Here is a 15989-nt window from a genome sequence, read left to right as displayed (position 1 = left end):
TTCTTTCCCCCTTTTTCCGAGACGAGACGACACACCTTTCTTGCCAAATTCTCTGTAGAGTAAAGCATTCTGGCGAAACATGCCTGTGGGAATGGGGTGCGGGCGCGGGTGCAGGTGCGGTTGCGTAGCGGAGGTCCCGCTTAGGCGTCCATGCATATATACTGTAGGATATATTTTGTCGAAATGGTTTACTTACGCTGCCCTACGCTGTGACCTTGCCTGGATGGCGACTACGTCGCAACAGTCCTACAATGATCCTCTATAGTGATGAAACGCAATCGCATTTCCAAGCATCCTCAAACGAAAGCATCCTCAAATACATCTCAATCCACAAACACGAGATACACGAAAGCCGGCCCCCAGACTAGACCCGTCGAACAAAACGCATTTCACAATGCATGTCAGATTCCTCCCACACTCGGCTCGAGAACTGCCAGGAACCGGGGATGTAGGCTGCCGACAAGGGGGGCGCTGCAAGAGCGAGGACCATCTCTCGAGGCGTGAGAATAGCAAAAGTGGACGAGCTGAGCTGCATAAGGAGACAGGGACAGGTTTACTTTGCTTTACATACGAGGACATGAACCAAATACTGTGGAATCATCTCACACGAATGCATGTCGACCATGAAGATAAACATGTCGTTGTTGGCTGCCCCTTGTTTCATGTCCACGTTTACCACGCCGTTTGTACAGGTGGGCTAGTCAGTGAACGAGTGAGTGGATGGGTGTAGATAACGGGAATGGGAGCGAGGACGCGATTACGAGCTTGAGCGTGGTTGTGTCTTGTTGCGTAGGAGATTTTTACGAGGGGGTTAGTGGCAGTTGTTGCGGCAGGGGGAGGTGCTCAGGTGCATATGCGTGCGTGTGCGTATGTGCGTCCGGTGCGTAGACCGCCTGTTTTGATAATACGCTTTGGATATTGCAGCGGAGATATACACATCATTTGTAGTTAAACTTTTCGAATGGAGCTATTGGTTTTTCAATTGGTAGATTTCCTGAGAACAGTACAAGAAAGTAGTATTTAGAAATCCCTTTGCTTAATTGCGCCCTGGTCAAATTCTGAGTTGCAACCCATAATAGACATGGCCATGTCCGACGTGGGACGACCCGTTGTGCGCCTCCCGGTGGTTATAATAGTCATAACCTTTTGGAAATACCTTTCAACACCTTCCCAATATTATGATACATCCCGAAATGGGGAAACAACTTTGTGAGAAGGAAGAAAAGGAGAATATTGATAGCGCCAGTGATGCAAGTCGTGTCGGGTATATTACAATTGTTCTGGCAAAAACGTGTGTTGAACTTTGAGAGAGAGAAAAAAGGGTCATTGTAGACTCGTGAAATATCGTGATTGATGGTGGTTTGGTTTAATGCTACTTGTCCCAGGCAAGGCATTACTCCATGTCTGGGGAGAGTGCTTGGGGGCAGACGAGCTTGCGCCAGGCCCCCTCCGTCCCCTCCCCCGTTCACTCTTTTAGCCGACCGACAGGGTCGACTGCCGTTCTCCTAGGATCTGTTCAGAAAACGGAACTTGGATTGATCGTGAAAGGGCCCATGCGCGGGAAGGTCGCCGTCGCTTCGGTTCAGCCATTCACATGCCGAATTGCGAATGTGAAGATCGTGACGATGATTTGGGAAGGATCCAGTGGGGAGACCTGTCGATCTTCTCACTTTCTGGTGATCCCCTGGGTGTCAGATCTCCACGAGGCTTCCTCTTCTGCAGGCGCAGCTCCTGAATCCGGGGCATGTGCTTCAATTGCATGGCCGTTGTTGTTTCGCATTGTATTCCGTGCACCACCGGGGAGAAGTGCCTTTCTCCTACGATTCATGTTTTCGGAGCTTGAAACTTCGCTGGTTCTGGTGGCATTCGGAGATCGCGGCATTGCTAGGTCCTCAATATGCGTTGCCGCTATCGAGCACAGATCTCATGGGTTGGACTGGTCTTGGAGCCTCCTGAGCACGAGATGGCTCGCTTCCAGACGATCCGAAAGTTGGCGAGGGACTTGGTATGATGGGAGTTCTAGGTGGCAACGGATTGGGATCGTGTGCAAAGAGCGGAGCGATGAGTTTGGCAGCCGGGCTGGGAGAGGGTTGTTCGCGCTTGCAGTTGGTAAACATGGCCTTGATCTTTCTGGAAATCGGTCGAAGAAACGGTATCGAGGCGGATAAAATACCAGCGTGCTGCTCAACCTGACCCCAGATGAGAAGATTCGCCGTGTTCATTCCTTGCTTTTCCCAACCTGACGACCATTGTATCAAGATCCAAAGTCGGACTCCAGAGGCGGCAATGGCCATGGTACCGATCGAGAAAACGCCAGCGAGACCGAACCTCCGTCGAAGAGGCATACTAGATAGATTCAGGACGAAGGGAATCGGGATGAACCAAATTACTGTATCCGTTACGAGGTTGAATCCCGCACTGAAGTACCACAGGATGGTAGGATTGTAACACTGGGTGGCGTACGTTCCGTAAAAAGGCTGGATGAATACCTCGAAAGACCAGGCATCAGAAGGCGGGTTGCATGAAAGGATGGCGGCGAGCAGCATGCCGAAACTTGAGGTGCAGACTACGACCATCAAGGTGCGAACGATGTAGTGGAAGGACTTGTGAGCGGAGGCGACGTAGTTGTAGAAGAGGAGGATAGACATCTTGATGAAGAACAAGTCGACGATGTAGAAAATTCGGTAGATCCAGAACGACAGGAGCGATCCTACTACGATCTCCTTCCATCTTTGCATATTCTGTGCAATTGTCAGTACACACAATACGTGTTGCTTTCATACGAATCGTACCCCAATGGCATCTGTATAGTCCGTGTAGAGAATCTGGTAGTAGTTTACAACAGCAGAACCCCATGTTGAGATCTACCATTACTTAGCAATCTGTATCATTAACAATACTTTCTCCACTTACAACGCCTAAGAGCATCATCCAGTCCGATGAACTAAGTTTGCCCACGAGATAATAGCGAGCATAGAACCTATATAAGATCAGTAACCAATTACAATTATGGGTGAGCTGTTGCGACAAACCTCAAAGCTACGACGACTGTTGATAGACTCGTCAGAGCGAACGCGATGATAACGCAGATGTCGCCGTGATACGCCTTGAGCATAAAGCCTCCATTACCACCATTACCTCCTCCACCTCCACCTCCTTCTGTTCCTGACGCGCCCGTCATGATCACGTCCTGTTGACAGATTCGTCGCGACTGACGCGAGTTGGTGACGATAGTCTGGGTGGGTAAGGAAGAGACCCGAGGGAGTGCATCCGGGGTCTCGATTGCGTTTATACGGGCGGATCTGGGGCGAGTAGCAAGCTACCTATACAATACAGCCTGGTATTGGATTTGCTTGTCACAATTTCGATGATCGACCATTGGCCTAATCCGTCGGCAAGGTTCATGAGTCAGGAGCGGAAGGCGTGTGGTCGACAAGTTAGCTAGAACGTGTTTGTACGAACGGTTTTCCTCTACAATCGCTTGAAACGACTTTGGTGGAAGATCATATCACGTCTGGGAGAGAAGATGTATGCTGCCAGACGGTCTTCAAATAAGTCTCGCGCAGCAACACAATTTGAATAAGTGAAAAGCTTGAATCCCATGATCACTTCCCCGCATCTGGACGACGCATACATCTGGTGCAGTGCAACATTCAGCATATTCGCAGGATTGGCGTTGGACAGTGCTGGCTAATATCATCGTCCCTTGTACACATGCGATGGGCGAGCGTGGCCAGGGGAAAGCACATAGGCCACAGGACGGGCAGGCTCTGGACCCCCTATATCAACCCGTATTTTATACCTTACCTTCCGCCATTTGGGGTTTCAGCCGCCACCACTGGCTGCTTGCTTGCTGGTCGTTCATTCTCTTCTCTCTATCGCTGGACCTCAAAGCAGGACATCGTAACCTTTAGCCCGCCAATGGATCTTCCCCTATGCGGTCACGGGCAGGCTGCGCAAGTATTGATCCTGGGTCTCCAAATTCATGCTACGAGTCTACGACCCACTTCCCCGCTCTTTCCATTATCTTCTCAACACATCAACTGTGTAGTGTTCCCTTCTATTCTAGCCTGCTGATGGAGAGAGGTGGCATGGTATGTGGCATGGTGTGGTGTGCTGATGCAAGTAATCGCGAAGGGTCACTCTCAATGCCCTCACATCACGAACCAGAGAACCCCCAACCGTTCGTTCAGCTAACCGTGGAGTGTCAGCAAATATCGAGGCATGTCCTCATTCGGGGCATTGCGCCAGGGTCTTGAATGGGCTCGACTGGCTGTGCCGCGTGCCGGAATCATACCATACCATCCATCCAACTGCAACACCCCAGCAGCAACGAACCGGCCGGCAGTGGGAGATGATGGACGGGGAATGGGAAGAGTAGAGAGGGCCTGGGTGTGCTTAATTCGCCTAAAGGCTCGAGTTCCGGCAATGCGGGGGCAAATGCAGGCAAGCAATGAGGATTCAACAAGGACCCGCGCCTAGCCTCTACTCCATACAGAAGTAGGTGCGGTGGTGGTGTTGCTGTTGTTCTCTCTCCTGGTGGAACTTAGCAAATCCAGAGCGATAATTGCAATCCAATATTGTATCTACCATGAGCGTCGTTGACTATAAGACTGGGGACATATTGTGATGGCTGGAATAAGGTTTGAAAGGTTGCGGGACCCCCCGTCCAGGGAAGCCCGTCCACAAACGTCCAGGTCCCACGGGTTCCCGCGCCGACATTCCCATCCCTCCTCAACCAACAACGTCAGCTGTTGTTGGCTTTTTGAACGTGGGAAATTGGGAATCTTCGCAAATCAACCAGTCGCAAGCGAGGTACTTCTTTATTACAGTATCTTACCACGCAAGTCTTCCCTCGCTTCTTCAAATCGTTCCAGTTACATACTGTATACCCGCCGGTATAACATTTGAAAGCATACAACCATTCTTCTAGACTTAGCATGAACTTTCCCCAAACCACCCATTCAGACCCCATCCATCCACCCATCCATCTTAAAGACCCGCCCCACAGAAAGTGCCAAAGTGAAAGAGATATATTCAATCCTGGAACCATGCAAGTATCAAAAATCGCCGAAGACGCTCTCTCTAAATGATCTCTCGGCAATCGTGTGTACATATAGCCATGCCATGGCAGTTTAAGCATTAGATAGATACATAGACGCGGGGCCCTTTCAATTTCGTACTGTGCAAGAAATGTGCCCCTCCGAACGCATTAGGTCGGCGGGCATCGTCATGCCTGGCTAGTTCTAACTTCCCAAGAGAATAATGAGAGGGTTCTCTCGGCATTTTTTTCGTCATTGTGGTTCCGATTGCCATGGAACGAGAGAATGCCGTCGTTGGTAACGTTGACTTCGGATATATGGGCCCGAGGTTACAGATTCATTTGAAGGGAGATCTACAAGGCACTGCGATGTCACGGCTCGATGAGTCGTTGTGCAGGTCGAACTTGGACTGGGACGGTTTCGGTTGATCTCCCTATTTGTGCGAAATTGTATAGGTGGGAAGAACCTGCATGATTGGACTTTTTACATTGCAGCAGTTCAACAGCCTTGAGCGGCTGGTGGTGATCCGGTAGTGCGCTTTCGGTAGTGTGTTGCCGCAATCTGATTGTAATGAATATGAAGTCTAAATATACCATCAACGTCCTAGGAAGGGCTGTTGGATCGACTGTCAACTCATGCAGGAACCGTGTCCTTCGAACTTATGGTTCCCATATGTATCACATTGCCGTCCCACCTTCGAGTCGATTTCGCAGGAACTCACTCCTGTCTTCAACTCCAAGTCCCTCCTCTATGTGGTAGGCAAGACTTCTTCAACTTGCTCCGAAAACAGTGACATGTCGCAAAAGTACATCGACCTATAGGTAGGCACAAGCACATCCTTCATATCCCTTAATAAGTTTCAATCGTTCTATCTGTAGGAACGTCTGTCTGGCCTTTGGCTGGGTTGAGATGGAATTGAGAGCATTCGATAACAATGACACCCCGTTGCTTCTTCTAGGTCCAAAGTGGGGGTTGACAGGGCTATACATCTATCAGTGTGTATGCTACTGAGTAAAAACACGGTGACAGTCCATCGAAGGATAGAATCATCACATCAAGGAAGAATGAAAGTGTAACGTATGCGTTTTAAGTAATGTTCGTGATATTCATGTCGGTTGAGGGTATCTCATGTCTATCCTATGCTTCCAGCCATCTATGTATCAAATCTAAGTATATGCTTGAATATTGATTAGTGTCTTGCCTCCCCCCTCCTCTGAAACTTTATATTCATCGTCGTGGTGCCCGTCTATGGTGTCATTCAAATGTGCCTATGGGTAGGTCCCTCGATCCACCAGACCTAATGTTCGATCTTGAGCCGGCCAGATGGTGTACGCTTGAGCCCAGCTTTCGAGATCGAATTCGCCACAAAAGTCAAGGCACACTGCTTCTTCTTTTTCTTCCCCCAATCCAACATGTTCGAATCCATCTCGACCTCGACCTCAGCGATGCGAGAGTACGGGGCGCTTTTGATCTCCAGGAGCTCTAGTTCGGTTTCATTTCTGATCTTGTACAGGCCGCCTTTAATACCTTCAGTCTTACCGGATGCCAGGGTGATAGTGAACTTCGGCGGCTGGGTAGTAACTGTCTCGTAGCCGTGAAGTGTTGCGGATTGGAGTTCGACGGCACATTTCAAGCGGTGGAAGAGGAGGCGTACCCTTTCGTTGTCGTCTAGTTCTCCGTAGAAGAAGAAGTATTGGGCAGGTGGTGGTGCATCGTCAGCCGAGGGTTGTGATTCCGAGAAATCGAAGTCGAATTCCCTGAGGGCGGAGGATCCACGGCTTGGTGGTGGTTGCGTATGGCCTGACTCTTCTGGACCTTTGGATGCCGATGGTACGCACTTCTCAACGATCGATTGAATTGGGAGTTGACCTTTTCCTAAAATCACGGAATTGTAAGCAGTGGACTGGAGTAGTATCTTGGAGTCGGCAGCCGTTGCATGGTATACCATTACCAGAGTTTGGCCAGTATAGCTAATGGCTGTGTGACTCTGATGTGATTGACGAAACCTTACCTCCCTTCCATTTCCCTTTTCGTGGCTCAATTGCTCCAGGATCTGGTCGGTCTACGGTTCGATTTGCTCTGGCCTTGCCCCTCTCTTCTTCTTGAGGATTCTGGGGGGGAAATAATTTGTACAGTCCCTCCTTTGGTACCGAAGAGGGTGGTTGATTGCTGTGAGGCATTTCGGACATTGACAATTGTGGGTAATATAAATCAAATGCTTGAAAGAATGGAGGTTATGATAGCGGTGGAGACTATGCAAATACAAGGAAGAATTATAAACAAATGGTCGAGGACAGACGGGACAGTCAAGATCGCAGCAAAGGTCGTGCTTTTCCATCTTCACTGTTGACGGAGTGGTCCTTGTGACAAAGAGACTGACTGTTGCTTCTATGGCTATAGGTTACGATAGAGGGTTGTTGACAGTACGATATGACGATAGGATCGAAGTAGAGCTCGTGCGTATACCATTCGACCTCGCGATTTGTTGGCTGCGTCAGTCTAAGAATGACTGGAATGTCTATGACCGGTGTAAGTGGAAGTGCGTTGACGCTGCGACCATGAGAGTGACTGAGCGCTGCTACCACGTTAATATAATAATGGACAAAACTGCGTCTTCCCAGTGATTCATTCGAGCATTGCATTCATCGTATTAATGTATACTGTCACTGTAACTAGACGTGACTCTTACATGTCACTATATCACTTCCCATGGAGATCACTGTTCTAGCAGCGCTGTGCTATGTAAAAGTGGGATCGCAAAATTGCTATAGTGTGTGTACGTATGAGATTGTTGGAAGTCGGCTTTGTGCCCCTTGCGAAAATGGTCGCAGTCCCCCGCCGATGTGTTTCGGTAGGTTTGTTGATTGATACCGCGGTTTGTGTTCCCAAAACTTCCAAGATGAATGGCTAGGTCTGTGTTAAAGACACAGAACGAAGCACGCAGCTTGCTGAATGCCTGTTTGCATATCCCAACGAAAAGGTCAGCTTCATACCGTGGCCGTACATGTACCCGTCAATATGAGCGTGTTGCTGGCCACATCGGCTTTTTCATGGATGTTCCCTCCATGCACTCTTTATAGTGTTTCTATCACCGAGTCCCAGGCTGAAGAGATTGTGAGAACATGAGCAGTCATCATCTTTCATTTCTTGCAATCACTTCCTGTTTGCCCAGCTCCCTTGATTTGTTTGTGGCTAGGACTCGCGGATTTGTCATTCACAGGCGGAAAGTTGGGCCCTTGTTTGGAATTTCCAGGTGCATTCCGATCAGTCACATGGTCGATCAGGGCTTGTGTAGCTTGCTGGGACGAGAGTGATTGGGGGAGTAGGGAATCCAGTCGAGACAGCTCATTCAACGTGGCTGTTGAAGGCCAATTCTTCGCCAATAAGGTGGGTGAATCTGGCTCTCTGACCCGACTTCCTTTGGGAGGCGGTGATGGGCGCCTTGGTCTATCAAGCATCGACAAAGCGTTCAACGTTGCTGTCGAAGGAAGCGCCATGGCTGGTAGCGTCGGTTCGGGAGGATACACGGTGCGCTCTTCATTATAGGTATCCGTGGAAGTGCCATTGTCGCTTTCGGAATTAGGCTCGGTGCATTCCCATTTGACGGGCTTGTGGCGGTTCGCCATGGTGGGTTTGGTTGCGTGGTGTGATGTGATGTAGTGTTGTCGGGATGACGGTGGATGACGCGCGTTGGAGACGGGTGATGGATGGAGGATAGTCACAATCACGATCAGGGTATGTTTGGCGAGACGAGAGAATCACTGCTGTAGAGGAATAATGAGAAGCGAGCGACGAGGAGAGAGGTGAGATGCGAGGAGGAGAGTTGATGTAGAGAGGGGAAGAGAGAAGGAGAAGCAGAGCAGTGCCGATTACAGGTAATAATTTAAAGCAGGCAGGAGGGTACGAGTAGGTAGGGAGATTATTTAACATTAAACTAGAGAGTGAATGAGGAGACGAAGTGAAGGCAGGAAGGAAGGAACGAACAAACGGTAACCTTAACTATCGATACCAAGGCACACACAAGGCAATGCATGCCACACGGCACGCGCGTAACCAGCAAGGGAAAGCGCTAGTCTCCAATCTGCACGTGGTAGCGGATGTCACACCCAGAGACACGGTCCTGTTTATAGTCTTAGAGATGCACAACATTCAGATCATGAGACTGGCCCAGACTGACTGGAATCCAACGAGAGATGACGTTCTGTCTCGCCTCCACTCTGTAAGGAGGCTTCAATGGCAGCAAACAACAGCCAACAACATGTGCGCATCGATATCGTTATATCTATTGGCCAGGCTTACTTATACGCACATGCATGTCAAATGATTACTTTGACCATTTTATTGTCACATGAGCAGATGGTGGGAGCATGGGGATGGTAATTGGATATTGTCTTATATTGCAGTTCGTGGCGTCTTTTCATCTTCATACAAAGTAATAGTCCCTATAAGGCAACTGACCCCTCGCAACAATTGCAGGGCCGCCAAGGAATGGACGGATGAACAATAAATCGAGAACATTAAGAAACGCCCACTAAAAATGCTACAATGTAACGCCGACAAATGCTTTCACTCACGGCGGGGAGGGAGTGTATAGAAAGTAAAAGTGCGCGTGCTATTAGTGTTAGCACCGTTGCTGGACCGGCAGCTTCAAGTGATCCTCCTGCTTTTAACCTGTTGTGAGCCAATAAGCCCAGATATTACACCCATTGCGTTCGAAGCTTCGCGCTTCTTCGTCGTATTTTCCTCGTTCTATCCTTGACTCTTCGCCCTCTTCCCCCGTCCGCACTCCCTCTTGCTCAAGGGCTCATCGGGGAACACCCATCCCCTGACCCTCTTCGCCTCCCTCTTCTCGCTCAGGTTGGGCTTGGGGATCCACGTATCTTTCTCGAGGAAATTTTGCCTGGAAAGGGCTGCAGGTCCGCCGACCTCCATCCTCCAGGTACCCATTCCCTCGAATGGGTTCTCCTTGGCAAGCATGTGCAGATACCACAGAGCAATGCCGGCAGTCATCTGGATATCGCCGGTCGATGGATTCAGACCAGAGGTAGAGAGGGTGATTGGCGCAGAGACCTCGAGATAACCGAAGATTGGGGTTCCGGCTTTGGCATTGACGGTCGTAGGATCGACAGTGGTAGCAGATGAGGGTCCACCGCATCGAACGCACAGAAGCTCAATCTCAGTCATGATGAAACCGTAGCGGCATCCGTGCTCACGCATAACGCGGTGGAGATGTGCAAGACCCTGGAGGTAGAGGACCTGCTTGGGCGGTGACTCGCCTCGCATGCCAGTGTTCCACTGGTCGTAGCACTTGACGAGGCCAACAACGCGACCGCGGCTGTCACCGTAGATGGTCTTGTCGTAATCATTCGTGTAGTTGGCGACGAACTCCGGTTGCTGGCGCGCTCCAGGGGTGGTTTTGAGAGATCGCATCACCATGTGAGCACTGCCCTGAGCAACCTCGAGGGCGGCATTGACCTTGGTGGCGTAGTAGTTGGAGTAAATGTCATGGAGTGCAGATTCGGTCTCGGGCTGGAGGGAGGACCGCGTGGGTTCCGGTAACATGTTAGAGGGAATGGGGATCTTAAGAAGGTCTAACACGGAGGGAAGAGCGGTGATAGTGGAGATGTTGAAGTCAGTCCAGCTTCGGAGATTGCGAATGTCCCACCAGAAGTGGTTGTTGAGACCGCGAGTGACACTGGTGATGCGACGGACCAAGTGAGGAGATGGGTTAGGGGAAGTGAGGTAGTCAAGAAGAGAGGACGTCGAGTCGGATGGGAAGGCATCGAAGTTGAGGTCCGCGGCCCAGGGGTTCTGTACAGCAGGCGCCGGCTCGAAGTCGGGAATGGAGAAGTCTGCAGTGGTAGTTGCAGTATATTGTGCGACCTCTTGGACTTGAGTGTAGGCTGCGGGATAGGTAGGAGGAGGGAAAGAGGTAACGAGGTTCAGATTAGGTTGCGATGCGCTTGAGGAGGCAACATAGCTGGGGAGATTGCGGTAGGTAGGGAAGCCATAGCGGCTGATTACTGATTCATCGATACTGCCCGCCGAACCAGCGCGGGAATGTCCCCTCCTGAGCCCTGTTGCAGAGTGGGATCGGGAATGTGCAATGGATGGTCGCCTTGCCTCAACAGGAGTGAATGTAATTGGAGAGTTGAGAGTGGAGGCATTGATGCTCATGTCATAGGAAGATGCAGAGCAGGGCGAGGTAACAGCACTGTGGATGTTATGGTTGAAAGGGCTAGATCCCCTTCGTACCATTGAGCTTGGTCGCGAGTAGGGAGAGTAAGAGGAGGCATAGCCGATGCTGGAGGTAGAGGTATTTCGACGATGCCTCACTGGGCCACCTGTGGGTTCGGCGATCTGATCCTGAGTGCGGACCTTGGGAAGCAGAAGCGGACCATGTTGACGAATGGGAGATCGCGGTGGGGAAGTGTTGTTCGTGGTGACAGAGTCGGGCGAGGAGTCGTTGGAGTAAAATGCTCCATCATGTGACGAACCCACGCTACCAGGCATGAAGTTGAAAGGCACCGATGGTGGTGTGGTCTGACGGTGGAACATTGTGAAGAGGTGATAATGGAGATAGAGAGACTAGGTAGTGAACTGAACGCAGTACAAGTTCAAGACGAAGTGATGGTATCCAATGGATGAGGATGGTAGGATTTGGGATGGTTGGCCAGCAATGGATAGCAAGTGATTAAGAGTAACGATTAGAAACGGAGTCCAGCTCCCTTGGGTCTAAAGACAAGATGAATGCAAAGGAAAAGAAAGAGAAGGAGAAGGTTGGAGAGAGAGGAAGACTCTTTGAAGGCAGTGCCACGGACTGATGAACTGATGGAGAAGAGACTGGATATGCGGCGAAGCTATCGATACTTATCCATTTGGGCACGATGCCAGCAGAACGAGTGGCCCATGACGCGGGATCCGATCTCAGTCTAGCGCTAAAACATTCTGAAACACGATTCATCGAGGGCCAAAAACGAGACCTGGGGCAGATATCTGGCGGTCTGGCGGCAGTATCACAACAGAGTGGGCTTCTGCGAGCTTCCTCAGATGGGGCCTGAAACGTAGTGCGAGAGTGGGCGAGTACAACCGCAGAACATGTTCTAGTCTGCGTATATTGCTATTCTACAGAGCGGCGGATGCTGGATCCGTGCTGGCGTCTACGGTGGGCATCACTGTGAATGGTTGTAGAAGGCGATAGTTGCATAAGAGAGTACGAAAGCGGACAGAGGATGGCGAAGCGCTTGCAATATTGGGGCGGTTGGGTAAGATGAAACCGGGATGTGTCGGCGCCGTATAACGAAGGTGGATGTGGTACAGCACAAAGTATCTACATACGTTATTGTAGCGTGAGAGAGTGAGGGCGTGAGAGAGACAGAGCGGCAGTTTGAAGTTGGCAGCGCGTAGGGACGAATGGATGGATGTAGTTGACAAGGTGTAGCGCTTTGGGGGTCGTCTTTTCGCGATGTTAGTGGGTGGGGAAGAGGAAGGAAGGACAGGGGTTGATGCCATCCGAGAGCGTGGGGCCGGTCCACTAGCTTACCGTAAAGACGTGGACGTATACCCAGCCTTGTACACTTACGGCGTAGTGTCAGCTTTCTATGCCTGTATAGGTCAAGTCTTCTTGGTCTAGCCCTGTAAGGTTTAGCCCATCTGTTCACTGTCAAAGTCTCTCATCCAGTCTCCTCATTGGAACTGCTCAACACCTGGAATAGTTTATGCTTCCTAGTCAGGTCCGTGAGGTCCCTCTCTACGCTGTCTTCCCGTCCCCTGACACTTGTAGATGCACGTCGTTAAGAGTCATCGACGCTTATTCCTCCCATTGGTCCACGACACAGATGTTTCGTTTCTCAACGTCCATCCAAGACACCAAGACCCATCAAAGACATGCTGCAGCGATCATCTTGCATACAAATTCCCCATCCATCATGTGTGACTCACACAGGGCGACCACTATCCAGAATACTAAGTATGTAGGTACGGTGTACGGAATACTGGTAGCATCACCACATCACACTTCAAATCGCGACTATAACACGCACAACACGCTCGACAATTCCCTCATCCACCAGCGCGTTGTTGTCGCGTTGTCGATTTGCTACAAGTTCAGGGTCTTGAGCATCCCCCACAGGAACAACCATCCTCCATGGCCACTATAGTCCACCACCCATAACTTCCTTCACAACTTCCACATTACGCCGCTTGACGCCTGCATCTTGTCGACCATCTGAGCGCTGTCATCACTCCATTACACCCGACCAGCCCTCCCTTTGTCTGCGCATGTTAGATCGGCCCATGCCCAACGTCCTCCGTCTTGTGCTCGTTTTCCCTATGGCAAATCCGCGCTCGCCATTGGCTACTTTCCACCTGCCCTCGCAAGCGCCGACCTCTGTCCGGCCTCTGTCCAAACACAATATGCGGACGCGCCTCTTCCAGGCATGATAAGGCTGCCCGTCAGCTTCATATCCAGGTGCGAATAGGAAGCCAAGAAATTGCCTATAGAGCCTCATGCTCACTCCCTAACGTGGGTCATTAAGCGCCCAACCTCCTGATCGGGACCTATTAGCCTGGGGACACAACATAAAACAATGCCCAAAATAATCCCAAACTGGACGATTAATGCCGACGACGGGAGTCTCAAACACCCGTTAATTGTACCGGATTCGTGTCATTAACTGTATTAAGGGAGGCTGCTATGATGCTACGGTGCTACGTACGACCTCGAACGCTTCATCATCGGCTCAGCATGAATCTCGGGACAACATGATCTGAGGATCTCCAGAAGGAAATGAGATGAACTACACTCCGTCATGCCTATTCTACCGTACGCGCCCAGTCTTTCTCCAGCCCTCTCGATGCGCCCGGAAGAGAATCCAACACCCTCATACTCTTTCTTTTGGGGGCTTTGCTCATTTTACCGCTGGTGTAAGTTCGGCTCCACCGCATCGTTCCACCACTGCCTCCAGTCGATCACTTTGCGCCGCGTCCTTGCGTCCTCTGCTGCGAAGACCATGGCATGGCTTAGGAATGCTTCCTCAAGGTCGCAACCGAGGTATTTGCGCTGCGCTCTTGCTGTAGGCATCTCCTGACTGTCCGCGGCGTTTACCGCCATGAGGAACTGTCGGGCGAGGCCCTCGTCTCCGCCCCCATGTCCGCCCCCAGCCTGATATGGCTTGTGAACTTGCGTTCTCCCCGTGGAGAAGTCGTGGACTCTGATCGTCTTGCTATCATATTCGATCTCGCCGTCCGCGCCGTAGATTCGGCCCCTTCGCTCGCATTGTTTCTCCGTGAATGCTATCATATGGAACTGCGCCGTCTTGGCACCGCGATGTCTCAGTATCGGTTTGCCATCGTCGTCGCTGGCCAGAGGGTCGTCATCCCACGTGATGGTCACGCACTGATCGTCACAAACATCGTTGTCTGCTTCCCAGACGCAACGTCCAAACCAAGGGCGCTTTTCAACTTCTTCGGTAGGCATGTCTGCTGGCCAGTCCTCACGCAGGTTATCGAGTAATTTGTTGCTGGCTGCTTCGAGGCCCTGGGTGTTGTAACAGTCCTCAATCTCTGGATTGACAATCTTGACCGGCCAGTCCGTGATACCTTCCTTGAGATGTTTGTCCAAGTAGATCTTCTTCGCACTATACTTGCAATCCTGTTCATGTGCACAGGAAAGACAATTCGTAGCATCCCCTGCCGCCTTAGGCTTCCTCTCTTTCCTGAAAAACTTCCTCGATCCAGTAGATGTAATATGTGATGGGAGATGCGGTTCCGTATCAGCATCGTTCGCCGGGGAACATAGCATCCACAGGAGCCAGTCGATATCATGACATGACTTCGTCAGCAACGAAGGAGCTGTAGTCGACTCTTTCCTCCAATTGCCTCTGACATAACTGTCGTTCCCAGTCAGTAGCCATCCATGTAGAACTTGAACTTCAGAACTCCCTGTAGACATCTCCCCGTAGTCACTCACGATAAACTCTTCGTAGTAATACATACCTGTGAGAGAAATGCCACCACCCAACCGGCTCAACATGCTCCACACTCAGCACATCACCCACGACCTCCTGCTCCCTGACCAAGTGCCTCAACAGCATATTATGCGGCGAATACCTCAGCACATGGCACATCCCAAAAATCGTCTCCCTCCTCCCACCACCCCGCCCTTCCCCCTCCCCCTTCAAAGCCTTAAACATCGCCACGCAAGCCCGCAGACTCGTCGCCAACGGCTTCTCTACGCAGACATGCACCCCCAGCCCCGCAATCCCACACACAACCTCCTCATGCATCTCATCCAGCACGCACACGAACACCGCGTCCACGCCCTCCTCTACGCCCTCCTCTACCCCCGCCTTCGCCCTCTCCCGCCGCGACACCTCGTACGCGACCCAGTCCCGCCAGCTCGCGAACGCCTGGCCGGGCGACGGGGAAGAGGAAGGGCCCCAGATGAATTTGCGGCCGAAGTCGTGGCGCTTGTAGGCGAGGGGCTCGGCGATGGCGGCGACGAGGCTGTTGGTGGAGGAGAGGGCGGCTTCCGCGTAGGCGGTGCCGCGCGAGCCCGCGCCGATGATTAGGATTCGAGGGGGTTTGGGGAAGATTTGCTTGGAGACGGGGCTGAGGAAGGATTTGGTTGGGGAGGGGGAGGGTGGGTTGGGGTTGTGGTTGTGACCGGTGGTGGTGGTGGTGCCGTTCATTGTGGGTGGTAGTGATGATGATGATGTGGTGGCAGACATTGATGGTGTTTGCGAGTTTGTGGACTCCTGAATGGAGTTTTATTCTGGTTTAAATAGAGAAGAGTTGAACGAAGTATTGTCTGGTTCAATCGAATGTTTCTTTTGAATTAGAACACTGATCAAAGTAAGGTAGGTAGGTAGAAGATAAATATATCAGAAGAAGAAAGATCGATAAATGATATCAGAAGTTCGTCTTTATCGTTCCCTTTTTATCTTA

General features: G+C 51.0%; 7 protein-coding genes across 7 annotated transcripts; 1 reads left to right on the top strand and 6 right to left on the bottom strand.

Annotated features, from left to right (window-relative positions):
* Nucleotides 1-1643: 1643 nt before the first annotated feature.
* BU24DRAFT_195363 (uncharacterized protein) lies at nt 1644-3447 on the bottom strand. The gene is made up of 4 exons (XM_033521751.1): nt 3033-3447; nt 2914-2980; nt 2793-2864; nt 1644-2741 (listed from the first exon to the last, which is right to left on the bottom strand). The coding sequence occupies exons 1-4, from the start codon at nt 3179-3181 to the stop codon at nt 1893-1895; spliced, it is 1137 nt and encodes a 378-aa protein (XP_033384511.1). The 5' UTR covers nt 3182-3447; the 3' UTR covers nt 1644-1892.
* A 2727-nt stretch (nt 3448-6174) lies between these two features.
* On the bottom strand, nt 6175-7222 carry BU24DRAFT_450754 (uncharacterized protein; the record flags this gene model as incomplete). The annotated part of the gene is made up of 2 exons (XM_033531049.1): nt 6175-6917; nt 7054-7222. 2 exons carry the CDS (start codon nt 7220-7222, stop codon nt 6340-6342), a joined length of 747 nt encoding a protein of 248 aa, XP_033384510.1. The 3' UTR covers nt 6175-6339.
* Nucleotides 7223-8152: 930 nt separating this feature from the next.
* Nucleotides 8153-8869, bottom strand: BU24DRAFT_195338 (uncharacterized protein). The gene has a single exon (XM_033521750.1). The coding sequence runs from the start codon at nt 8666-8668 to the stop codon at nt 8183-8185; it is 486 nt and encodes a 161-aa protein (XP_033384509.1). The 5' UTR covers nt 8669-8869; the 3' UTR covers nt 8153-8182.
* Nucleotides 8870-9415: 546 nt separating this feature from the next.
* On the bottom strand, nt 9416-11863 carry BU24DRAFT_422509 (uncharacterized protein). Its single transcript, XM_033528004.1, has one exon. It carries the CDS (start codon nt 11598-11600, stop codon nt 9792-9794), a length of 1809 nt encoding a protein of 602 aa, XP_033384508.1. The 5' UTR covers nt 11601-11863; the 3' UTR covers nt 9416-9791.
* An 893-nt stretch (nt 11864-12756) lies between these two features.
* On the top strand, nt 12757-13242 carry BU24DRAFT_195261 (uncharacterized protein). The gene is made up of 2 exons (XM_033521748.1): nt 12757-12775; nt 12826-13242. The coding sequence occupies exon 2, from the start codon at nt 12881-12883 to the stop codon at nt 13199-13201; it is 321 nt and encodes a 106-aa protein (XP_033384507.1). The 5' UTR covers nt 12757-12775; nt 12826-12880; the 3' UTR covers nt 13202-13242.
* On the bottom strand, nt 13242-13754 carry BU24DRAFT_195276 (uncharacterized protein). Its single transcript, XM_033521749.1, has one exon. It carries the CDS (start codon nt 13550-13552, stop codon nt 13283-13285), a length of 270 nt encoding a protein of 89 aa, XP_033384506.1. The 5' UTR covers nt 13553-13754; the 3' UTR covers nt 13242-13282.
* A 202-nt stretch (nt 13755-13956) lies between these two features.
* BU24DRAFT_462355 (streptomycin biosynthesis protein StrI) lies at nt 13957-15733 on the bottom strand (the record flags this gene model as incomplete). Its single annotated transcript, XM_033531994.1, has 2 exons — nt 13957-14932; nt 15039-15733. 2 exons carry the CDS (start codon nt 15731-15733, stop codon nt 13957-13959), a joined length of 1671 nt encoding a protein of 556 aa, XP_033384505.1.
* Between the last annotated feature and the right edge of the window lie 256 nt (nt 15734-15989).

The sequence above is a fragment of the Aaosphaeria arxii genome (genome assembly GCF_010015735.1).
Source record: "Aaosphaeria arxii CBS 175.79 unplaced genomic scaffold BU24scaffold_4, whole genome shotgun sequence".
Classification (NCBI taxonomy): Eukaryota; Fungi; Ascomycota; class Dothideomycetes; order Pleosporales; genus Aaosphaeria; species Aaosphaeria arxii.
The sequence above is the reverse complement of the archived record's forward strand: the minus strand, read 5'-3'. Positions and strand labels throughout refer to the sequence as shown.